The 25862-nt window shown below is 38.4% G+C and overlaps 3 protein-coding genes and 1 long non-coding RNA gene across 4 annotated transcripts; 1 reads left to right on the forward strand and 3 right to left on the reverse strand.

Annotated features, from left to right (window-relative positions):
- Positions 1-14014: 14014 nt before the first annotated feature.
- LOC120086937 lies at positions 14015-15664 on the reverse strand. The gene is made up of 3 exons (XR_005484387.1): positions 15378-15664; positions 15046-15165; positions 14015-14723 (listed from the first exon to the last, which is right to left on the reverse strand). It is a non-coding gene; the product is annotated as an uncharacterized LOC120086937 (long non-coding RNA).
- Positions 15665-17598: 1934 nt separating this feature from the next.
- On the forward strand, positions 17599-21063 carry LOC120085552 (transmembrane 9 superfamily member 8). The gene is made up of 7 exons (XM_039041579.1): positions 17599-17823; positions 18562-18726; positions 18817-18926; positions 19016-19124; positions 19211-19323; positions 19412-19565; positions 19741-21063. Exons 1-7 carry the CDS (start codon positions 17704-17706, stop codon positions 20896-20898), a joined length of 1929 nt encoding a protein of 642 aa, XP_038897507.1. The 5' UTR covers positions 17599-17703; the 3' UTR covers positions 20899-21063.
- On the reverse strand, positions 20782-22673 carry LOC120085554. Its single transcript, XM_039041581.1, has one exon. It carries the CDS (start codon positions 22058-22060, stop codon positions 21566-21568), a length of 495 nt encoding a protein of 164 aa, XP_038897509.1. The 5' UTR covers positions 22061-22673; the 3' UTR covers positions 20782-21565.
- A 144-nt stretch (positions 22674-22817) lies between these two features.
- On the reverse strand, positions 22818-25228 carry LOC120085553 (nuclear nucleic acid-binding protein C1D). Its single transcript, XM_039041580.1, has 6 exons — positions 24787-25228; positions 24633-24688; positions 24460-24514; positions 24271-24351; positions 23930-24180; positions 22818-23349 (listed from the first exon to the last, which is right to left on the reverse strand). The coding sequence occupies exons 1-5, from the start codon at positions 24992-24994 to the stop codon at positions 23948-23950; spliced, it is 633 nt and encodes a 210-aa protein (XP_038897508.1). The 5' UTR covers positions 24995-25228; the 3' UTR covers positions 22818-23349; positions 23930-23947.
- Between the last annotated feature and the right edge of the window lie 634 nt (positions 25229-25862).

Here is a 25862-nt window from a genome sequence, read left to right on the forward strand (position 1 = left end):
AATCTTGGATCCTAAGGAGAATGCCCCGGAAGACTTCAATGAGGGACCCATTAGGGCTGTTGTGGAGGTCGTGGAGGCGCAGAGGCGAGCGGAGCAACCTGAGAAGGAGGTGGAGAAGGGAGACGATGATCAAAGGGCAAAAGAAGATGAAGTTGCCCGGAAAGAAAAAGAAAGGAAGGAGAAGAGGAGAAGCGAGAAAAGGCAGCGCATGCGGGAAGAGAAGCGCTTGAGAAAAGAAGAAGAACGGAGACAAAGGGCAGAAAGCCCGGATTTCGAAGGAGAATCCACCACCGCAAAGGGGGAAAGGGGGATGTCAGCGCAATTTGAACCATCAGTGCAACAACAAACCTCATGGCCGCATTCAAGATTAGTTGCAACGGAGGCTCAACTCCGAGGTTCGGACGACAAAGAAGATCCTAATATCTTCCCACTTATGCGGCGTCGCAACGGGAATGCACCACAAGGGTCTATAGAAGGCCTAGAAATAAATGAGTGCATAGAGAAGGAGAGAGAGGAACGAAGGAGGAAATTGAAGGAGAAGGAAGAAAAGATGGCAAGGGCGCGCCAAATCATCGCCTCAGCCAATTTGGCTAGAAGGCTTCATGACGATAAGGTTCGCCTTGCCAACGCAAGGTCGAAAGAGGAAGAGAAGAGAAGGCTCGAGGATGAGCAGTGCATTGTGCTCGCCTCCAAGAAGTTTGAAAAAGAAATACAAGAAGAGGAGGAAGCAGAGAGGAAAGAGAAGGAGAAAAAGAAGTTGCGCCGCAAAGCCAAAGTTCAGCGCAACATTGAATTAAAAAGAAAAGTGAGAGAATAATGGGAAAGGGAAAAACAAGAGCAGGGCAAGGAGCGGGAACGCATTCAAGGACAAAAGTCCCGCCTTGCGTCCGCTCAAGAAAAAGGAAAAGAGAAGGTGGAAGGCAGCGAGTATTCACCGGCCAGGATGCGTCCAAAGGTACGGAAAGAAAATGATGATTTATTAATGGAAATGGGTTTCTTCCCTATACAGGCCCCACTACCAGACCTTGTCATCAGTATTATAGTGGAGCATGGATGGGAAACTTTTGATGTCCATCCATAGTCATCCCCACGGTAGCGCGGGCCTTTTATCACGACCGACTCCACGACACCGAAGATGTGGTGGTCGTTGACAGGAGGGTAGTGCCTTTTAGTGCCAAGGACATCAATCAGCTCTATCAGTTAAAGAATTTCTCGGAAGCACTAGGCGACAAAATGATTGATGATCCTGCTGAAGAACACATGGAAGACGTATTAAGAATACTGGCGCAACCGGGCACCAATTGGACTGTGTCCTTGACTGGCATCAGAACCCTCGCTTCCAATCGTCTGCTGCCAGAAGCATGCCTTTGGGTCTATTAGTGATGAGACGGCTCATCCCGACCTCTCATGATAAGACAATTTCAAAGGATAGAGTCATGGCCGCATATTGCATTGTGCGCGGCATTCCGATCGATGTGGGCAGACTTTTTGCGAGGCAAACTAGAGGTTATGTAGGCCGCATTAGGAGCCAATACTTCTTTCCGTGGACTGTCTCCAGCCTATGCCTATCTGTGGGCGCTGGCATTGAAAAAGAGCCGATGACAGAAGTCCATGGCCTCATTAGCACAAAAATCTCGAGAGTCCTTCTCAAGGATTCACCGCATTGCCCTGAGCCTTCACCAAAGTGGCCCCTTATCGATCTGAATGCGCTGCAACCACCCAAACCCAAAAGAAGGCGACACAATGACAAAGGCAAGGAAATAATCNCGTATTAAGAATACTGGCGCAACCGGGCACCAATTGGACTGTGTCCTTGACTGGCATCAGAACCCTCGCTTCCAATCGTCTGCTGCCAGAAGCATTGAAAAAGAGCCGATGACAGAAGTCCATGGCCTCATTAGCACAAAAATCTCGAGAGTCCTTCTCCAGGATTTGCCGCATTGCCCTAAGCCTTCACCAAAGTGGCCCCTTATCGATCTGAATGCGCTGCAACCACCCAAACCCAAAAGAAGGCGACACAATGACAAAGGCAAGGAAATAATCCAAGGAAGTGCATCGCATCAGCCAACCAATTTACCCTTGAGGATCCCTTACCCTTAGTCATCCAACCACCAAGCCCCACCACTGAGCCCCTTTCCCCTCTTCCTGATCATTTTACAAACCTTCTCCTTGCTCCCGACTCTAACCCCCCATCCCCAGCAGCATCCATTAGCCATCCATCTCCACCCCACCTTTCCCTTCGAACATCGCCGCATGTTGATGACCCACACAGTTTGGGAGCAGACCTTCCGCTCAGCCCCAAACCGATGCAGGTGACACATCGACGGCACCAACCCCCACCGCATCCATCGTTGCTACCCTTGAGGATATGTGGGGCTTCTTATCCCACAAACTCTCCTCATTTCGCCAAACCCTGATGGAGTTGCAAGAAAGCAACGCAGAGCTGTGTAGGCGATGATCAACATTCAACGCAATATCTTTACTCTTCGCCTGAATCAGACGCAGTTAGCAGAATGCAACCACGAGTACTTCAACTTCTTGACCGCATACTTACATTGTCCCGTGGTTCCTTAACATCTACAACAGCCTCTTTTCTTTCAAGAAGTGCCACCTGAAGCTCCCCCGCAATTTCCTCCCCACAATGAGCCCCCACCTCAAGTCAAATTTAGGGTTGTACCACCTTCTTCCCTACCTTTGTATCTTTCTTCAATTATTTTTTGAAATTTTTGTGTTTGCGGTCATTACAATTTTTTTGTACTTAGTCAATTTGTATATATTGAATGACTATCTTTCCTTATTTCTTGGCCTCTTTATTTATGTCATCCTTTGTCCATTCAATGAGGTATTTCCTTTTTTTTTCTTTTGCATCGTTTATTTGCGCTGCTATGGTGAGTATTATGTGTAATCTTAGCGCAATTTCTTTATATATCGCATTGTCTGCCTAACACTTAGAAAATTCATCGCAATAGTTTCAACTTTACCTTCTCTAGCACAAGACTATGCTCAAACCTTCTTTTCAAACTTTTGACTAAGTGTTTTGTCTTTTCTGTCCAAAACAACGCAATGAGGACCTTGCGACCCTCTAAATTTAGGGGTGGAAAGGTTCTGAGCAGATGCATTTATCTTCAAGCAAATGCATTCATCTTAAAAGAAGAAGAAGAAGAAGAAAATTAAAAGAAAAAAAAACTCCACTGTCAGCGCAAGGAAAAATCCCAACCTGATAAAAGTTAAGTGGTGAAAGGAACTTGCTCGTAGTTGGATGTTCGCATGACACCCGTGGGAGCAAGCCAAAATGAAGGTAGGTTACCAGGATCGACGCAATACAAAAAAAGAAAAAAGAAAGAAAGAGACAACTCCACTGACCAGCTAAAGTAAAAACTTGGCCAAGGGACAAAAGTTGAAGTTAAGCTTGGTACACTACCGAAGTTGGATGTTCGCATGACACCCGTGGGAGCAAGCCAAAATGAAGGTAGGTTACCAGGATCGACGCAATACAAAAAAAGAAAAAAGAAAGAAAGAGACAACTCCACTGACCAGCTAAAGTAAAAACTTGGCCAAGGGACAAAAGTTGAAGTTAAGCTTGGTACACTACCGAAGTTGGATGTTCGCATGACACCCATGGGAGCAAGCCAAAACAAAGAGTGTAACCATGATCAAAAATCTCTATGGTAAGACGCAAACCAGGCTATAACATAAAAGGCGCATTTCGTTTTTTTTAGAAAAAGAAAAAAAAAACATCTTTTCAAAACAAGAAAGGAACTTTGAGCAGAGGTTTGTCTAAGGTAAGACTAAAGTAGAGTATGCTGAAGAAATGTTCAAAGGATAGAAGGAACTAGTGATTTTGAGATATTATGTAGAGGAATAGCATTCTGAGTAGCCGATCGGCGCAAAGCAAGGACAGAACTTGAGTTGAATTGCCTTAGTAGAGGATATGCTTGAGGACAAGCATATATCTAAATTTGGGGGTGTGATAACTTGTAGAAATACAAGTTATTTATATCATCTTACTTAGAATATACGGCAATAGGAAGGAAAAGTTGCGTCAAACATATCCAAATTGGCTTAGAAACGCAAAGATTGTAAAAGTATCGGAAACACACCCGTTGACTGCATTGCGATGGCAAAAAGGATGTCCAAATCTTTGTTTTGCAGGTAACAGGTATCACTATATGCGATGATTGCTCGTGGACAAAAAGAGCAATGCATCTCGGGGATTTTGTATCACCGCATGCGACGATTGCTCGTGGACAAGAAGAGCAACGCATTCTCGGGGATTTCTGAAATTGTACAGCTTTTCTGATGTACGACCTGACAAATTGAACGTGGAGCAGAGCAGACATTCCCACCAAGCCTTGACAGGAAAAAGTAACTTTTCAGAATGGGACCACTGACGCAAGAGGTGCTAAGGTCTATAAATAGCAACATCAACACTCAAAAAAGGGGGAGAGGGAAAAGAAACATAGAGAAGAAAATTACACGGAAAAAGAGACACTCTTCCCTCGAGAACTCTCTTGAGAAGGAAGTTCTCCACCTCATTCCTCCATCACGTCGGCAAGAAAAATAGCTCTGATCGAGATCCGTGCCAAGACATTGACAAGCTGCTCTCATTTATTCTTACTTTCCGTTCATCGATTGTTGTTCATTCCTAATCTTTCATTCATATCTCTGTAACAAACGCTTTATCTTTACCAGTTAATATCATTATCATGTTCATCTTCATCTCTCTATTCACCATAACGCATTCATCTTCCGTTTCTCTCACCATGAGTAACTAAACCCCCAGGGTGCGGGGGAAAGATTGAGCGAGTAAGTCAATCCATGTTGAAGAAGTTAACTAAGTTTAATTAACGCGTGCTCAATGGCATCTTCACCTGTGAGAGCAGACGTGAACATGCTAATCCACCTCTCGAAAGAATGTTGATAGAATGCGTTAACTAAAGTAAGAAGTATTTCTAGAGATGGAAACAACCTTGCGTTCGCAAACGTTCATCCCTGATCATCATAGAGATATGGTGACGCAAGCGATCACCGAGAGGTGTAAGCCAAGGAAAGACGGAACCTTAGTTGCGTCCTCAACAGGATTGACAAACTTGCGATGTTCTTTCCCCAAACCCATTCTCACTCTGAAAATCCACAAGACTTGCCATCGTATTCCCTCACATATACTTTGCACAACTTCAGATTTATTTGCCTGGTTATTCATTTTCATCGCATTTTACTATGTACTTATTTGTTCATTTATCAACGCATTTTATTTTTCAGCACCTCACAACCTTAATTTGATTACATTCGCATATATCACATCATTGTCGCATTAACGTTGCAATCCCCGTGTGTTAATGCAAATTGATGAATGTTTCTATCTTAGGCATACGCATAGCGATATATGATGTATGAGAACAGTCCATGTCCCCATAACCAGTTCCCCGGCAATGGTGCCATAAACTTGTAACCGCATTTTGATGCAATGATGCAAGCTCATGCCATAAACTTGTTGTGACATAGATTTTATGCGATGATATGTGATACTACTTCTAGATATGCGTTATTTATGAGAATCTAGTAGTATACTATGCATTGTCACAAGTTTCCTTGCGTTGAAACCAAGTATAATTCCACCGCAAGTTTCTCGGTGTGATCCGAGGTCTAACACAAGGACTATTTGAGGTTATTGCGTTATGTTTTTATACATGCGACCAGAGGTTTTTCAATTTATAAAAGAATTTGTGTACAAGTAATTAAACATGCGATAAGATAAAGTAAAGTAGTAAAAGTGCGATAATAACATAAATTGCATTAAAGTAAATCTAATCTAAGATGATACAAGATATAGGTTTCATGATACAAGATTCTGAGGTCAAAGCTGGCTGTGAAGATTATGCAAAGATCGTGTAATGCGGTGACAAATCTTATGTATGAAGCAGAAACAGAAAAGATAATTAATACAAACATCGCAAGTTTCTTAATTGCGTTAAAGATATAAGTACGGTTCCACTTTTCCCTTAGCGTACATCTCTCGGTGATCGGCCACGTTCCCATATCTCTGTGGTGAAACAGGGACGAATGTAATGAATGCAAGGTTGACATCTTCACATCTCTGAAAGTACTACTTGCTTTAGTTAACGCATTATTCTAATCTTCTCTCGACAGATCAGAATGACATCTTCACTTCTGTTCTCATAGGTGAAGATGTCGTCTAGCATGTCTTAGCTAAACAATTTATCTCTTTATCACAGATTAAGTTACTCGTTTAATCCATATTAATTACCAAGGTATTAAGAAAACTTCATGGAGAAAACAATAAACGAAGGAACGAAAATAGACAGAGAAGGGGATATGAAAATGATCGAGATATTCAATATTTCTATTCAGCGTCTGATACATGATTTGTGAATGAAGAGACTAAGAAGATGAAATACAGTTGATGAATAGAGTTAGAAACAAATACAAATAAACGCCAACGTCTTGGCACCGATATGGATGGAAAATTGCTTGCCGATGTCGATGAATCGTACAGAAGGATGAGCTTCCCTCTCAGGCTTGCTCAACCGGTAGCAGGGATCTAAGCACAGAGCTTCACAGCGGGGATTTGGCAGATTCGCACTAAGACTTACCTCTCAGCCTTGTCTCTTCTCTTCTCGGATTTCTTCCAATCAATACTCAGCTCAATTTTTCTCTCAATAATCCAGCAGCAATTAGCCCTCGTATCAATTATACTCATATCCAGTATATTTTTTCTGAATTCTATGGGGGTATTTATAGGTGAAAAGCTTTGACTCTTGGCTTGTGGACCCCACTTTTTATTATAGAAATTACGAAGATGGAGGAATAAATATTCCTTCTATTATGAAATCAGACCGTCAAATCTGCACAACGGTTAGTTGTACACATGTCACAATCCTCCGCTTTTGCGTTGCTTAGCTGCATCTTTCGATCGGTTGCTCGCATGCGGTGTTGTTTTTATTACCGCATGCAGTTGAAATTTAGCTCTGGATCGACTGTCGCATTGTGTCGTCATTGCGTTAATCGTCTTTCCATTGTTGATTGACAGGCACAATGTGACAGAGATGCGTTGTTCAGTTTCTCGTTGAGCCTTGATAGCAAGCGGTGACTTGGTTTCCTGCAAAACAGAGTAAAAATATCCTCTTCTACCATCTTAATGATGTTAGTGGGTGAAATTGCGATAATTCATATTTATTGTATTTCTGAGTTAATTTCCATACAATCAACGCATATTTACTCTTTTTTGGCCGCAATATCTGAATAAGGCAGCATAAATAACTTGTATTTCTACAAGTTATCACCGTGTTCGACCTCGGTTTCAACGCAAGAAAACTTGTGACACGCATAAACTACATGAACGCATTCTACAGTAAATTTTGTAGTATCGCATATATTATCTGGAAGCGTGATTAAAATAGTGCATCGCATAACGTATAGTATATCATCAATCTTTGCGGTGGCATTGCATCTGCTGCAAAGCAACAAGTTTTGACAGACAACAGTCACCCTGGAGAGCACCAGTTCTATTTGTGAAAAGGAAGGATGGCACTCTCAGGTTATGTATAGATTACAGACAGTTGAATAAGGTGACAATGAGAAATAAATATCCATTACCCCGCATTGATTATCTCTTCAATCAGCTAAAGGGTGCCACAGTGTTCTCTAAGCTAGATTTGAGATTAGGATATCATCAATTAAAGGTAAAAAAGGCAGACGTTCCTAAGACTGCTTTTAGAACCAGATACGAGCATTATGAGTTCTTAGTAATGTTGTTTTGTTTGACGAATGCCCCTGCGGTATTCATGAACTTAATGAATAGGATCTTTCATCCCTATCTGGATCAGTTTGTAATTGTTTTATTGATGACATCTTAGTATATTCAAATAGCAGGGAAAAGCATAAGGAACATCTAAGGACGGCGCTTTAGACGTTACGAGATATGCAAAGTTCAATCAGTGTGATTTTTGGCTAGATCAGGTTGTGTTTCTAGGGCATGTAGTAACAACAGCAGGAGGTAATATAGATCCCCAGAAGACATAAGCCATAATAAATTGGGAGTGACCTACTACGGTATCTGAGGTACGTAGTTTCCTTGGATTAGCAAGTTATTACAGGAGGTTTGTGGAAGGCTTTTCTAGGATAGCTCTTTCATTGACTAACCTGTCAAGAAAGGTGGTGAAGTTACGAACGTAGTTTCTAGAAGTTGAAGCAAAGATAAGTGTCTGCACCAATACTTACTCTTCCTACCCCAGGTAAGGAATTTGAGATTTATTGTAATGCGTCCAGGCAAGGATTAGGATGTGTTTTGATGCAAGAGGGTAAAGTGGTAGCCTATACTTCTCGACAATTAAAGAAGCATGAGTGTAATTACCCCATTCATGATCAAGAGTTAGCAGCTGTAGTATTAACTCTAAAGTTGTGGGAACATTATCTGTTTGGTGAGCGTTGCCATATATTCACTGAGACTGACCATAAGAGCTTAAATTTTTTTTTTTTTTTAATCAGAAAGAGCTAAATTTAAGACAAAGAAGATGGATGGAGCTGATCAAAGATTATGATTATACTATTGAGTACCATTTAGGTAAAGCAAATGTGGTAGCTGATGCCTTAAGCAGAAAGTCAGGAATGGTAAGAACTACTCTATGTTCCATACAAGGGTTATTGCTGCATGAATTAAAGAGTGTTGATGTTATTTTAGCAGTCAGCCAAGCAGGGAATTTGGTAGCTTCATTCCAGGTACGACCTACCTTAGTTGATGATATTCTTCGTGAACAGTTAGGAGATTCTGATCTCCAAAAGATAGCTAAAGAGGTAGGTAAGAATCAGAGGACAGACTACGAGTTAAAAGAAAACTGAGTTTTACTTAAGGAGGATAGGGAGTGTGTACCCAATGCCCTAGCATTGAAACAGGCTATTTTGGAGGAGGTTCACAGTTCAGCCTTTGCTATGCATCCAGGCAGTACAAAGATGTATAGAATATTGAAGAAGTTTTATTGGTGGCTAGCATGAAAAGAGAGATAGCAGAATTTGTTAATAAATGTTTGATTTACCAGCAGGTAAAGCCTGAATGGCAGAGACCCACATGATTACTTAATCCACTACCGGTACCAGAGTGAAAATGGGAGCATATTACGATGGATTTCTTATTTGACTTGCCTAGAACACCTTCAGGTTATGATGGAATTTGAGTAATTGTTGACAGATGGACTAAAACAACTAAGTTTTTACCAGTAAAGATCACTTTTACCCTAGACAGGTTGGCCAAGATACATGTCGACAAGGTAGTAAGTCAGTTTGGAGCCCCAGTATTGATAGTATCTGAACGAGGCCCGAGGTTTACTTCAAAGTTTTGGCCTAGTTTATAGAAACCTCTGGGTACTAAGTTACATTTCAGTACAACTTTTCATCTGCAAACAAATGGTCAATCAGAGCAAACAATCCAGACATTGGAAGATATGTTAAGAGCATGCATACTTCGGTTTAAGGGAAGTTGGCATACACATTTGTCATTGATAGAATTTTCATATAATAACAACTAGCATTCCAGTATTTGAATGGCTCCATACGAAGCTTTGTATGACGCTGGAGAAAGGAAGCTGATCGACCCAAAACTTGTTCAGCAAACTCCAGATAGTGTTAAATTGATCAGGGATAAGAGTTATGCGGACAAGCGAAAAAAGGAAGCTGGAATTTGAGATAGGTGATCAGGTATTCCTTAGATTATCTCCCTAGAAAGGAATACTCAGGCTTGGCAGGAAAGGAAAGCTAAGTCTGAGATATATAGGCCCATACGAGATAGTGGAACGTATTGGCCCAACAGCGCATAAGTTAGCTTTACATACAGAATTGTCTTGGATTCATGATGTCTTCCATGTGTCTATGTTTATAAAGTATATACCAGATCTTGCTCATGTGTTATCAGAACAACCAGTGGAGTTAAAAAAAAATCTAACCGACGAGGAAGAATTAGTGGAAATTCTTGACAAAAAAGAGCAAGTATTGAGAAATAAGACAATATGTTTAGTAAAGGTATTATGGAAGAATCATGGAGTTGAAGAAGCCACCTGGAAGACCGAAGAGCAAATGAGGGGTAAATACCCTCATTTATTCACCTGATAGATTTTAAGCAAATTTCGAGGATGAAATTTCATAAGGGGGAGGTAAATTGTAAACCCTGAACCCTGTTTTCCCTACATAAGTATGTCAATTAGTATGTTGAGTATGATTAACTCATGATGATACTATAATTGTAGGGAAAGGGCTTGAGAATGACAAAGGAAGAAGAAATAATTCTAAGTGTTGAAAGCATTAGGCTCTCGGGTAAGAAGTTGCTTATGCACCTAATAGAAAGAAGGAATATGCCTAAGTGTTGAACCTTGCGTTGAGGCTTTGATGTGTTGATGTCCAAGGTGGGCACTAAAGGAACTCAATATGAAAGAGATCCTTGAGCGGAAGCGGATTGTCCAGATTTCATTTAGATTGAAAACACAAATTTATAGTGAACGTATAAATTATGTATTCTAAGTAAAATTACAGCATGCTTTTTAAACAACAAAAAATTGTTCAAGTGATTATACCTTTGAAGAACACTTCTTCTCATACAACCCTCGAATAGTCACGAACTCTTCAAATAGCAACAAGAACTTGAAGGCCCTCTTCAAGAAAATCACGAACCAAAAGGTTAAAGACACTACCACTTGGAATCCTCAGTATGCTCAGGGTGAGAACCCAGGAGTGGTGGGCTCTGACTATTTTAGTTAGGCAGGAGTTTGAGAGTTTGGAGGAGGAAAACGATTAAGGAAGAAGCACTATCGTATAGTTTCTGCTTCAATCGTTTAGTGTCTCTGTATGTCGTGTAGTCTTGTTAGGAAGAAAAGAATCATCAAATCTTTTATTCCATTTTGCCATAAAAAACTAACTAACCACCCACTAAAGTGGTTGGAGAGAAAATAGGATTATTACTCAAAATAATAAATAATATAAATAAATATGATAACCAACTTATCATATTATATTTATAACCTATAGTTTTAATATTGCATCATATACAATATAAACTATAGTTCTCTTCTCTATTTTATGGCATTTAATATAAATCATATTTATATTAAATTTAACAACTATGAATCTAATTCATAAAAAATATATTTGAATCACATTCGAATATTTATTCCTCTAATTAAACTAAAACGTATCAAATACATTATGTCAATTATATCATATATAATTTAGTTAATTTAATTATATCATATATAATTAAATTCTCTCTTATTAATTTGAACAATTCAAATTAACCCAAAAACTGATTCTCAACTAAATCCTTTTGAGCTACCAAGGAGACCTTATAGACCTATAACTTAAAGCTCCAACAGTACATGAATAATTAATTAAACTCTTTAATTACATTATCCACCATTCGTTAACTGTCGGGCACTCCATTAAAAACCGACAGCTATACTCTTCGCACTACAAATATATTTTTGTGTCCATGGGATATAATCAATCAACAGTATGATGACCCTTCACAAATTGCTCGTAAGTACAGCTAGGTCAAATTATCATTTTGCCCCTGTAGTTACATCTAACTTCTTAAGTACCATTGATTCCTCTAATGAACAATAAATCATAGTCCTACTATGACTAAACCCCTCTCGGACCATGAGAGGGTGTGGCACCACATTGTTCAAGACCTAAAATCAACTCTTAAGGAAGCAATTTATCTACTTACCCCTACTTCGGGGAATGAGTGAATTCCATCTTATGTAGCTGAGTTCCCAACTCCCCAATCAGACGAACCCAAAATGGAAGGCTTGTTGAGTCGGCGATCTAGTCACTCTCACCCATACAAATCAAAGGACTGCCCTCATAGGCAAGAGTTCACAACTCACTCAAGATTAAGGTCATGTTACCTATAGTCATCCTGATGCAATGAAAGTTTCTATTATGAACGGTGTTATATAATGAGACTAAGCATTTCGTGGTCCAGTCTTATACAAACTCCTTTGTATAGAATATCCCCACACGTATGTCTAATACATGAATGATCAGGATAAAATCATTTGTAGCACTTTACAATAATTGTAACATCTACAAAGCGGGTCATACTCGTAGTGTCACTAGGATAAGGTACCCAACCTTATCCATATACTACATACCATTTAGGTTATCACTTAAACATGATCCACCTGTATGTCTCCACATACATGTTTAAGTCACAACGATAACCTTGGATGTTAGTTTATTGGTTTATGGTTAATGCAACTAAAATGTCACATATTTCATAGACAAAGTGAATAAAATATCAAATATTATTAATCACATACAAGTTTATTCATACAAGGTTTACAAACTATAGAACCCTACGAGATTTAGGGCATTAACCCTAACAGGCGTGACAACCACGTGCATCTAAGGTAGGAAAGTGTAGCGCATGGTACACGTTGATGAAGGCAGGGTCTAGGCGTGCGCCAGCTAGCAATGGCCAAGGTGATGTTATGCGATAATTGAGTATGTGTTGGTCGAAGCATGCGATGGAGTTTAGGGGATGCTTGTCGACTGTGCGCAGCAAAGTAAGGCTTGCGAGGCGTGAGTCGTATGGAAAAGACAGGAGCATGAACATGTGCTAGCCGGGTTAGAGGCTATGCGTGCATGCTAAGCGATGAGCTAAACATTGAGCTATGCGATAGTTTAAGGGCCTTGCGTTGGTAAAGAAGTGAGGTTTTTAGCTTAAGCACCGACTTTAATGGGCTAAATTTCGTGGTTAGGAGAGTTAATCCCACTTAGTGGGCTAGATGGAAGCCTAAGCTGATTTAAGAGGTCGGCATCTCCAAGTATAAAAAGATTGAGCTGGAGGAAGTTCTCGGTTTAGTCATTCTACTCGTGCAAAAGGGGAGTTTCCAGAGCTCATTTGAAGGTTGATGAATGCTATTAATGCTCTTGGGTTGTCAGAAGAAAACTCCTAAGGAATCGAGTTGAAATCTGGAGATTTTCTCAAGAAGGTCAAGTTCTTGGTGACTGAGAGCAAAGTGTAAAGATTGAAGGTTTTCGAACAGACGAAGAAGAATTTGAAGCTCATATCTTAAGGTAAGCAAGTTAAGACATTTATAATCAAGTTTGTAGAAGGAACTTTTCAAAAGAAAGGTTTGGTAAAAGAGTTATTCGAGCTCAAAGTTGAACATAGGAATTTTGGTTGAATAAGCAGGTAGCTACTTCAGATGCGTAAGCAGGAAACTTGACCAGCCAAGCAGAAGCGCTGGTGGACGCACGCACGAAGATAGGTTGGTGTGAGGCATTGCACGAGCATGCGCGCAAGGTGGTGAATGCAGGCATGTTGTGATGTGTGAGGATGCGCGCTGATGCATTAAGGAAACATGCGTTGGCACATGGGTAGGGCATGAGCACATAGGTATTGCGAGTGTGTCACGGCGCAAGGTGGTGCTTGTGGTCGCATAGTCTAGCAACATAGCTCAAGGTATTTTCTAAAGTGTTGAACGCATAGGTTGGGCATGCGTTGAGATGAGAGTTGATGCTTTAAATTAAATGTTAAGCTTGTTTAAGCAAGTTAATCTCACAAGGGGACTAATAAGATTAACCAAAAATGTTAATCATTTCCACAAGGTCAACGAAAATAGGGAAGGCTTATCAACTCTAGGAAGAACGTCCAAGGCTATGAGTAACATAATTCAAGTATTTTATAAATTCTTTAGTAAAGCATGTCTTCAGAAAAGCTATGGATACATGCTTTTAATGTTGGCTTTACAAAAGAGACTTCCCAGCAAACTAGTTTTTTCTAACGCATGTTTAGTTAAAAAGATTTATGAAAGCATTATTTAAGTATTTATATGTTTTATGTTCATGAAGCTTACGTTAGTAGTTACCATGATATATAATGAAGATGTTTTAAGCATATGATTTAAGTTGATAGCACTGGAAATGTGTTATCTTCTTCTGCTTAACTTAGAATTATTTAGCAACTTAATTTGGTTAAATTAATCATTTTGTAGGATTCGAGTGTACAAGCAGTTGAATTAGGCGTTCGAGGCAAAAAGACGCTAAAATGACGAAGTTGTGAACTAAATTGATCAAATGACGAAGGAGTGATTATTGAATTTCTAAAACTCTTGGCCATAGTGGAATTGGATGAGATTATGTGATAATCTCTTAACAATTTTATCTCTAAGACTTAACCTTTTTCCTCTCCAAATTAGTCACTCACCAGATCCCACCACCCGTTCTAATACTAGAGAATAGTCGGGAAGACTCTCGTGGTGGTCTATGAACCGTTCGTGAGGAGATTGGAGCTAATTTGGAGAAGATTCAAAGTCTGCAAAGGTTGTATTATTTTCCATCTTTTATTTGTTTCAATTGCATGTTTATCTTTTATAATTAACCTAATTAGAGTACTTTAGATCCGTTTTTCTTCCACTGCGTATGTGTTTGTTCCATCAATTGGATGAGACTGCTACAATTTGGGGGCAGTTTTGCATCTATAGATGCATGAAGGAAGTATTGAAAATGACTTTTAGGCTTAGGCCTGTAACAAAAGTTAAGGGAGTGGGAGAGTTTTGTCCCACGTTGAAAAATTTAGCAATGCCTAAAGGATATAAATATCAAGGCATGCTAGATATGAATCTAAAATGTATTGGTGGTGGAAGTAACCCTTTCATCACACGCATGCGTCATCGTCCATCCATCTGTTTAGTGGGTTCTAGTTCCTGCACCTGTGTACGAAAAAATAACTAAATTTTCATTATTTATCCATTTAATTTTTAACCCAATTTATTATGCCTGTTTATGAACTTCTCCTAAACCTAACCGTTTCCATTCTTATTTTCTTAACACGTTAATCTTGGGGAGTAACCGGTACTGAGGTCGCACCGCAATTAGACATCTCTTCTAGCAAGAAGTGCTAAATTACTTCAAATTTGTATCGAATAGTTATTAACAACATTTAAAATCTACGTCCAACGATTATCCAGAGATCAGCACTGAATAATCTTTCCACGAAATAGTCTCCATCTTAAGAATAGATGTAAAAATTACCATGCAAGGAGGAGCAAAATTTCTCCAATAATGACTACATCATCCTCTATCTTTCTGGGACAACAAAACGGGTGTAAGTAATATGAAATCGGAAGCTGGGTCTTCGTATAAGTCATTCCCCTGCCACCAACAAAACACAATGCTAATCTAATCAGTACAAGTTCTCTCAGACAGTATCTCAAACACCTTATGGGCATAAGACTTTAATCATTTTAGAAAACCCCTTTCCGACATACTTCTTCACTAAATTTTGAACTCGGATCTCAGAAACAAATCCGAATCCATCAAATGCTAATAAAAAATTTATATGCATTGAGGAAATTTGAATTCACCTTCTTAAAATCCACAGGATTTAACACCAAATAAGTTGAAAGATTGGGTTGCGTGAACCAGAAGCAGAGAGCTAGAAAAGAACCTCGCCGCGAACCAGGAACAACCTCCGGGAGCGCCATTGATGAGCGTGTAGAGTACAGAACACGAACTAACTAAAGTCAACCAGGTGCAAATGCGACTTCTCCATCAAAACCGAGGAGCCTTGAAGAAATAATTAATGAAAAGAAGATCTGTTTATCTTCCGACAAATTAGGGTAGAAATGAGTCTGTCGGTGGAAAAAAAATGTTTTTTTTCTTCTAAAATAAGGTTAAGATATATTTCGAACCCTATATTTTGAACACTTTTCATATGTTAAAGTTTTAGTCTTTATATTTTTAATAAATTTTAAATTTAGTTTAAAAAAAAACTTCTGTTGTTTAATATCATTTTCACTCTAATTTTTAGAAAGACATTCATATAATATATTTTCTAGTCCATAAACCATTATCATTATTGTTTAATCAAATTAAGATAAAAAGTAATGAGCACTATATTTAATAATTATTAAAAGTACATTGATTAGAATTGGTTACATCATCTTGCTCCCATAGAGTATGATTTTGGAGTGATCGACCTCTAGCTATCAAGCTCTTTTGGATCGGAAGAAAGACGGTGATTTGGGCTTGTACCCATTAATCTATATCCCGCTCTATTTAGATTCAAAAATATTATATCTAGTAACTAAAATGATATAAATTTTAAAGTGTAGAGGCTAAAATGACATTTTATTTTTTAAAAAAAATATAAATTTATATATTTTTTTTCTTTTGTGATAATTCAATGATACACCGAAAATACTATTGGAGCTTTAACCAATTAAACTATCCTTACACATAACAAATAATAATAATAATAATAAAACTGTTATTGTGAACTAATATAATAATGGAGTAACTATATATATATATATATTTGCAAAAACAAAATCGAGTTAACTTTATATTTTTATGTATTATAAATTATACGACTAAAATTATAACAACCATTTATTGCATATGTATAAAACAAAATTTAAAAATCGCATCTCATTTATCTTTTTGTGAAGTTAATTTGTTTGGTAATTCTATATTAACTTCGGTCATTTTTATTAAAGAAATATGCAAATATACAAAAATAGAAGAAGTTTGTTTTATATGAAAAAATATAAAACGAGGAACATTTGTGTTAGTAACGTACTTGTTTATTTTTTTTTTTTCCCCTTCTCGTTTTATGTTTTGTGTTTGTTGGTTTTTTGCCTTTTTAATAAAATATGATTTTGGTTAATCCTTCTAAAAATGACAAACAAAACACAGAAAATAAAATGTCACCCAAAGACCCTTCAATTACTATATGACATTTAAATTACCTTTAAACTTTTAAAATGTTTACGGCATTACACTTTTAAAATGTATTTTTATTTTAACAATTGTTAAGAAGTAATTATTCTAGCCATTACTATGACTTCACCCCATAATATTTGTTTCTTAACATATGTTTCGAGTTTTCAAGCAATTTATGGGACTCGGATGTGTTCATAACGAGTCAATGACCTTATTCATCTATTAGACGGAAATAAAAAAATGTAACAAACCACCAATTAAGATATATATTTTGAAAATAAAATAATTGAAATTAAATAATCCTAGAGCCAAACTTACTATAATAATATAGGAAATTGAAAGATATCGACCAACTAAAACAATTATGAATTTCAAAACCAAATCAAATGGAAAATCTAAAAACAAAAAGGCAAAAACTAGAGAATGGTAAAAATCTTTAAATGGAAATTAAAAAGAGCTATAAAACTTGAAAACCAATCTATAATTATCCCAAAAAGAAAAGTGTAGTTCTAGAGTTTAATGCACGCGTTTGCTAAATTTTTAACCGACTTTTTAAAAAATAAATTATTTACGAATATGAATATATTTATATGAAGTGTTTCATAGGTTAATTAGCTGGAGAAAATAAGAAACAAATTGCGCTAGCTCCACATCGGAAATTCAATGCATTTAAATTACTACCAATTTTAAAAATGTCCGGACCTGATTGATTCGATGTGATGACGTGGCAATATCAGGAAGGTGCTGGTAAAACGTCGCCGTAACATTCACGAAAGGGTAGGGAGGTAATAATCTGGTGTACTGCCACTATCTGATCGTTTTTGCACTCATTTTTCTTCCTTTCCCATTCCCCTCATATGTACAGACACAAACAAGAGGCGAAAGAAATTAAATCCTCCTCTCTCGGATCTACAGCGCCTTCATTTCCCGTCTCTCCCTTCTCTCCCCTTTCTTCTGTCCTCTGCTATGGCAACTCCGAGATCTCCATCGATTCGGAACTTCTCCATCGCTGCTGTTCTCTTGCTTCTGATTCATGGAGCTAACTGTTTCTACCTTCCTGGTGTTGCCCCCGAGGACTTCGAGAAGGTTAGTTCTCCTTGAATACGCTTGTTTGAGACTTGTTTGTGTTGATTGTTTCCATCGTTGTGGATTTTTTTGGGTTGGAGGGTGAAATTACTGCTTGATCCGTGTTGTATTCTCGGATCTGTACTCCATTTTGGGAGCTGCTGGAATTACGCGGGTAGTTTCTGTGTGTAATGAGATGAGTGTAGCGGAATCTAGATCTGGAAATCTCGTTTGTCATTTTTCGTTATCTGTGGTTTTTGAATCGTTGTGGATTCACCTCAATTTTTTGAGAGGGGATTGTTTGTGTGGAAGTTTTTGGTGCATCGTATCAAATTGCAAGTGTTATGTAATGTAGAAAATTTACGTTACGTACTAGAGGACGTTTACTCCTAGATTCATCTGTTGTTTTGAGGGGAAAAAAAGGTATGAATCGTAGGGAATACCGAGCATTCCTAGTGGCGAACTATCTCTCTGTTTTTATCAAATGTGGGGTGGAGGACGGTGGGGGGGTTGGTGTAAGCAGCTAGGTATATTGATTCTAGATGTCCTTTGACTGGATGAATACATCGCGTTTCCCTTTCTCATACCGTATTGTCGTATATGACAATGTATTGCATATGATAGTTGGATTTTGCTATTGTTTTCGTTGAGTACATAAAATCTCAGAATGTGTTGCTTTTTTTTCCCGATCCAGCAGAATGCGCCCGGTGCGTTTCAGATCTAAGAAATTATTGTTGTACTTTTCATGTTTGGATGCAGGGAGATGAATTAAAAGTGAAAGTAAACAAATTGACGTCAACAAAGACTCAGCTTCCTTACTCGTATTATTCACTTCCATTTTGCCGTCCAGAAAAGATATTGGACAGCGCAGAGAATCTGGGTGAAGTTCTTCGAGGTGACAGAATTGAAAATTCCCCCTACGTGGTGAGTTAAGATTTACTATTGCATGGGAAACTTCCTTTCTGTTCGGCGCAGTGAAGTTCTTGACCTAATTGGATTTGGAACGTTTTGCAGTTTAAAATGCGAGAACCTCAGATGTGTAGTATTGTTGGCCGGATTAAACTCGATGCTAAAGAAGCAAAGGAGTTCAAAGAGAAGATCAATGATGAATATCGGGTGAACATGTACGGCAACTTTTTAGGGGAAGAAAATCATATTATTGTTTGTTGTTGTTTATTGACATCTCTGACATCTTGAATCTGCCATAATACAGGATCCTCGATAATCTTCCCCTGGTTTTTCCAATTCAAAGGCAGGACCAGGAGTCGCCTGTTGTTTACCAAATGGGTTATCATGTTGGGCTTAAAGGCCAATATACTGCGGCAAGTTCTTTATCTTGTCATCAGCAAATGGATGTTTATATTTACAAAATCTTGAAGTTCATTTTTTTTTTCTCAATTTTTAACAGAGCAAAGATGAGAAGTACTTTATCCACAATCATCTAGCATTTACAGTCAGGTATCATAAAGACGTGCAAACTGATTCTGCTAGAATCGTGGGATTTGAGGTCAAACCATTCAGGTTATCCCTCCACTTATGCTTCTGATTTTCCAGGATTGATAGTAATTGGTAATGCAACTTCCTTACGGTGTTTTTTTTTGGGGTTTAGCGTCAAGCATGAATACGAAGGGAACTGGAATGATAAGAATACTCGTCTTACAACCTGCGACCCGCATGCAAAACACACGGTTGTTAATTCCAACTCTCCTCAGGAGGTCGACGACGGAAAGGAAATCATCTTTACCTATGATGTTGAATTTCAGGTGCGTTCACTGATCTACTAGTGCTACAATCTTTATTAACGGCTATCTGGTGCTTGGTACTCTGTTGTCCTTCGCTAATCTATAGAATGTTGAGGATATTTATGCTGAACCTACCCTCCATGAACTCTCATGCCTTGATTGATTTGATCTACGGGTCACTGTTTGTTTCCTTTAGGAGAGTAAAGTGAAGTGGGCTTCTAGATGGGATGCGTATCTTTTGATGAGCGACGATCAAATCCATTGGTTCTCAATCGTCAATTCGTTGATGATTGTTCTCTTTCTCTCCGGCATGGTTGCAATGATTATGCTCCGTACACTATACCGTGATATTTCTAAGTACAACGAACTTGAAACCTTGGAAGAAGCCCAGGAAGAGACAGGGTGGAAGCTTGTCCATGGGGATGTTTTTAGGCCTCCTAAGAATTCAGACCTATTGTGTGTGTACGTTGGAACGGGAGTTCAGTTCTTGGGAATGGTTGTTGTAACAATGATGTTCGCCATCCTTGGGTTCCTCTCCCCTTCAAACAGAGGTGGACTTATGACGGCCATGCTCTTGCTCTGGGTCTTCATGGGTCTTTTTGCTGGCTTTGCCTCAGCTCGTCTCTACAAAATGTTCAAGGGTACAGAATGGAAGAAGATTGCCCTGAACACCGCAGTCATGTTCCCGGCCACCATATTCGCTCTATTTTTCGTTCTAAATGCTCTGATTTGGGGGCAGAAATCGTCCGGAGCTGTGCCTTTTGGAACAATGTTTGCTCTAGTCTTTTTATGGTTCGGTATCTCAGTTCCCCTTGTCTTTGTGGGCAGCTATGTAGGGTTCAAGAAGCCAGCCATTGAAGATCCAGTGAAGACAAACAAAATCCCTAGGCAGATCCCTGAGCAAGCTTGGTACATGCACCCAGCTTTCTCAGTTCTTATTGGAGGAATCCTCCCATTCGGAGCCGTTTTCATTGAACTCTTCTTCATCCTTACCTCAATTTGGCTGAACCAGTTCTACTACATTTTTGGTTTCCTCTTCTTGGTTTTCATTATCCTCCTCATCACTTGCGCTGAAATCACCATAGTTCTCTGCTACTTCCAGTTGTGCAGCGAAGATTACTTATGGTGGTGGAGATCTTACTTAACCTCAGGCTCATCTGCTCTTTATCTCTTCCTCTATTCCACCTTCTACTTCTTCACAAAGCTTGAAATCACGAAGCTAGTATCTGGAGTATTGTACTTTGGATATATGTTGATTGTTTCATACGCATTCTTTGTGCTCACCGGTACCATTGGCTTCTATGCTTGCTTTTGGTTCACAAGGCTCATCTACTCATCAGTGAAAATTGATTAATGAAGTCGAAGCAGATGACGACCATTATATTGCTCCATTTACTTTTGCAGGATGCCAAAATTATATTCTTGTAAGATTTTGAAATTGAAGATTACTATATGATGCTTTCAGATGTAGCCTGTTGTACTCAATTTTGAATGATGACAATTCTGTTGCCATAGCTAAGATCATTTGTTCTCAGGGCTTCTGTTATCTACCTTCATATTGACAAAGGATTTTCAATCTTTTGAAAGAAAACGCGTGTAGATCATTTTTTCTTTTTTTCTTTTTTTCCTTTTTCTTTTTTTCTTTTTCAGATTCTTCTATAGAATGAATAAATTTTATCAATATAGAACCTCGTTTTTTTCCTCCCGTTTTTAATATGGAAATCATCTCCTACATGTTTTGGATTGCACATTTTTGTATTAAGTTTATAAATGATGAAAACAGGTGGAAGTTTGAGTGTCAATTATTTGAAAGTTTGAGAGGTGTTTATGCAATTTGCCACAAAAACATAGAAGGCTTCATTGAAGAAAGGAAATTTTTTATTTTTAACACCTGTTGGCCCAATGTTTACCCGGCTCAACCACCACCCTATTTTTGCAATTTGCCAAAAGGGGAAAAAAAAAAGAGAGAGAACAAACGTCATTAAAGAAAGAAACACATCCAGTACCAGCAACAATGGAGGCTACTTCCTGGGCTTGGTGTCTTCAGGTACAGCAACATTCGTAGCGACCTTGGCTACGTCTTTTGCCGAAGCTTCAGGCTTTTTCAAGGTGTACAAGGTAAGATATCCGATGGCTCCAACGACAAAGACACCGGCAACGGTTATGGTGGTGAGGCTGTAAGGGAGGCTCCGCCGCTGGTGTAGGACTGTGCCAGGGTGGTGCCCTGGAGGCGTCTTGGAGGCTTCCACTCCTGCTGCCTTTACATCCTCGGGCTTCATTTTGTGCGTATCTGCATTTTTCCTCCAATCTTCATTGCTTCCCATCTCCCTCTCTGCCTCTCTGTCTCTACAATTTTCAGCTGCAGTACTATAGTGTGTTATTCGTTCAAAATTTTTAGCTTCCGTGAGTTGATTTGAAATCAGAAATGGCCTGTGTTGGGCAAAGGAGATTCTTGGAGAGGTGGAATTTGAACACGTATACAACTGCATGACAAATATGTAGGACACGTGTTGCATATATATTCTCCCACGTTTTCAGAACTGTACTATTCTATTCACACTTCCTTTTTGGGATTTCGTTTTCGTAATTACAAAAGTAGGAAGTTGTTTTACTCTATTCATGAATAAAACAAAATCAAAAGACAGAATATAAAAGTTAAAAGGCTAATCACGAATCACCCACCAACTTTTTCGTCAAATTCTTCTCATTTCCTTTGGGACCAACTTATCTAATATCTTCATGTTGTTTTTCCAACTTATTTTGACTTGTTTAGAAATTCCTAATATTTAGGATTATAGATAGATTAAAAATCAGAAAGTAATTTTAAACTTACTAAAATCACATAGTCTAATTTTATCAGTATAGAAGCTCATCAATCTTTAGAATGCCTAGACCATTATAACCGTTATTGTTTTCTAATTAGTAAGGATGTTTGAGATAAAGGGTGGAGTTGTAAATGTATAAAATTTGTAGGCCTACAGTAACAGATATAAAATTGAAGGTTTTTTTTTTGTTTTAAATAGTTTAACCTACAAATTTCGGGGTCAAATAAGAAATGGCTCATAACTCCACCCTTTCCAACTCGACCCAAACACCCTCATATCAGTGGCTCTCTTTGGGAAACTGCAGTAATTCTTAAACCTCCAGTAAAGAACACAAGGAGGGTAAACAACCATACTGCAGCTGAACAGATAATAGCAGCGTTGAGTTGGAGTCTATACTTGATATACTTGATTATTATAGGGAGAAGATGAGTAGCACAAGAAACAGCGATTCTGGTATTTTTCGAGCCACATCTCTCACGAAGTCCCTGCTTCGATAGGGGCATCGAAACGAACATGCTATTATTAATTTATGACAAAAAGGCTAATCCAAGTAACAAGATGATAACTGATTATACAGACCCAAAAAAACTAGAAACTCAGCTACCAAAGTAGGCTACTTTGCATGTAAAAGGCACAGACTCCTTTGATCATGATCATGTCTTGTTCATATGACCCTGTTGAGAAAACAAAATGGGGAGAAAACAAAAGACCAGGAAGACCATCCCGTGAGAAAGAGTAGAGTGTCAAAATCTCAACCAGATCCTGTCCTAATAGTAACTTATGATGGGATTGAAACTCCAAATGCATATATATATATATATAATGACTTGTAAACAAAGTAAAGGGAAAACGATTAATGACCTAAGAGAAACTAGAAGGGGAAAAAGGAAAAACAGACGATCCAAATCCAACTTCAAAATGGACCACTTCTTCGAGAGTTGGGATAAAAAAGGGCACAAGAGAATCTGGTTTTCATACTCCTGAAAGATGTAAAGGTAAGGAAGTGTTAAAACATAGAGGAATACATGGCACATAAATGTGAATATATGAAGGGAAGTATTAGATTTGTTTGCATGGGATGAACAAAAATCATTTTAATTTATCGTATATTTGTTGAGGGAAGGGGAGGCAGTTCAGTTTGCTGAGGGAAGGGGAGGCAGTTCAATTGAAGAAAAACTATATTTGTTGCAATCAAAACTTTGCTACAAAAATGCTTCAAGCTTGTTTGGATTGACTTTCTAAGTGCTTATAAATGTATTTTAAAGTTTTTAAGTACTTAGAACGCTAATCCTAATTGGCCTTCGGCTATGATATACATATCAAGATGTAAAAACACATCAAAGAGGTCCATAAACAGACTACAATTCTAAATTTAAAACTCAAATCCATACGGCTGAGCGAAGCAAGCTAACAACAATCAGTGTACAAGAATGAGCAATAGAACTCAAATGAAAATTTTATTAAGAAAATCAAAATTCATTCTATCAACAATCATATGGAAAAGCTTGCATTTATTAAAAAAGGACGCCAAAATCAGAAATAAATGTGATAAGCAGGTACCAAAGTGAAGGTCAGGAGTCAGTCCTCCTGCAGGCCATCATCTGAAGCATCCCCACACAGTGGACCCTGCAAACCTCCATTACTATCACCAAGAAGCTCACGAGCTGCTTTCTCAAGAAATTCCTTAGCAGCAGTTTGAACAGATTGTTTTTCATTAGACTGATACTTCCTCTTCTTTTGTACGTTTCTCTCTAATTGCTTCATTTTTGGCCCCTTTCCCCTACTAATATCCCTCATACTCAGCTTTTGCTCTGAAAAATATTGAAATATTTCCTTGATCAAACGGAATCCACCACATAAAGCTCCTCCCGAAAACAAAAAAGGAAACAAAATCAACCAACCTTGGGTGAGATCAGGCAGAGAATGCTCAATAAAGCGAGTGGCTGCTTGATAGTTCAAGGTAGTAGAACGCTTCAATGGTGCTTCATGAACAAATTTAAATGCAAAATTATCAATCTACCGTGAAAGGAAAGTAGAAACAACAAAGAAAAAATGCTGATGTAAACTAAAAAATCAGAACTCAAACATACCTTTACTCAGGCCAATGAACCGTTCTAGTTTGTCTTGATACAAGCTTAATCTCTCCTACATGCATAACAGAAAATAAGAATGAACATTTGAACAACAATGGGAGAATAACATGACAACCCATGTGAGCAAATTTCAGCTTTAATCACCAGATACAAGGTATGAGAATAATTACAAGCTCTGATTTGATAGGATGATCATCAAGAAGAACTCCGCTACACCTCAACTTCACTGCAAATTACCAAAACAAACAAAAACTTAGCCTCCATAATACAAAATAAACAAGACAAAAAAAAATCAAGAACTATTAGTAATGAACGAAATTTTACATGCAAAGAGAGTGGTAGTGACTTTAGCAAGCAAAAGCATAGACTGAGCCCGTTGGAGAGGCTGCATTTGGGCAAGGACTTCAGGCTCGGCGATAGACAAGAAGGAAATAAGGTGAGTTTGGACTTGCTCTACATTGTCTAATGTCATCTTCACTGAATCCATCACTTTCTCGGGCACCACAGCAAAATCTCGAACACCTCCCTCCATATTTGGCCCCAATTTTGAACTCCGTCTCTATCACGGCCACTGGCACACAAAGAAAACGAAGATACGAGATTCAAATTCTTAGAAGAAGATGGCGACGGCGGAGGGGAGATGAGACCGTTGTCGTTGATAATTACATACGGGAAAGTGGACGGTTAGGGCTTTCGGGTTCGAACTGGAGGAAGTTTACAGCGGCAGTTTGAGACGATGCACTTTCGATCTCAGTATGTGGAGATTTTTTAAGATGATTGAAAAGACCAAATTTACCCCCAAATGGTTTTTGCTACGTCATCGTCAAAGTTACAAAACTACCCTTTATCTCAATTTCTCTTCATCTTCTGGATTTTCCTTAAAATAGTTTTTACTACATCATCGTGAACCAAAGTTATTAAAATACCCTTCATCTCAATTTCTCTTCATCTTCTCAATTTTCCTTCTACATTTGTATTCATCATTCTCCATTTTTCCTTTTATCTATTTGTAATTGGGTATTAGAACATTGCAGAAGTATCGTCGTTGGCCATTAGAATATTATTCAAAACTTTAGATGCAATGGAGCGAGATAGCGAAGAGCGAAAAAGAGAGGAAATCAAGAAAAAAATGAAGTTGAGATAGTGAGGAGAGCAAATAGCAAGAAAGTGAATGTGCGAGAGTGCAAGCGAGAGAAAGTGAAGAAATCAAGAAACATATGAGGTTGAGAGAGTGGGAGAGCGAAGAGGGAGGGTAAAGGTTAATCCACATGCGTGAGATTTTATTTTGATAATTTTATCCGAATATGAAGTTCGTAAAATGTAAAAAATGAAAAAAAAAAAAAAAACCTTTGAATTCGTAAGGTAGGGCAATTTCCATTTTCTCTCTCAATTTTGGGTCC

This window comes from Benincasa hispida, chromosome 9, assembly GCF_009727055.1.
Source record: "Benincasa hispida cultivar B227 chromosome 9, ASM972705v1, whole genome shotgun sequence".
Classification (NCBI taxonomy): Eukaryota; Viridiplantae; Streptophyta; class Magnoliopsida; order Cucurbitales; family Cucurbitaceae; genus Benincasa; species Benincasa hispida.

Coding starts and splice junctions, on each gene's coding strand:
- LOC120085552 (XM_039041579.1), top strand. CDS start 17,704: ATGGCAACTCCGAGATCTCCATCGATTCGGAACTTCTCCATCGCTGCT. Junction 17,824..18,561: donor CCCCCGAGGACTTCGAGAAG/GTTAGTTCTCCT, acceptor GTTTGGATGCAG/GGAGATGAATTAAAAGTGAA. Junction 18,727..18,816: donor TTGAAAATTCCCCCTACGTG/GTGAGTTAAGAT, acceptor AACGTTTTGCAG/TTTAAAATGCGAGAACCTCA.
- LOC120085554 (XM_039041581.1), bottom strand. CDS start 22,060: ATGCAACACGTGTCCTACATATTTGTCATGCAGTTGTATACGTGTTCA.
- LOC120085553 (XM_039041580.1), bottom strand. CDS start 24,994: ATGGAGGGAGGTGTTCGAGATTTTGCTGTGGTGCCCGAGAAAGTGATG. Junction 24,689..24,786: donor CACTACCACTCTCTTTGCAT/GTAAAATTTCGT, acceptor GGTAATTTGCAG/TGAAGTTGAGGTGTAGCGGA. Junction 24,352..24,459: donor GTTCATTGGCCTGAGTAAAG/GTATGTTTGAGT, acceptor TTGTTCATGAAG/CACCATTGAAGCGTTCTACT.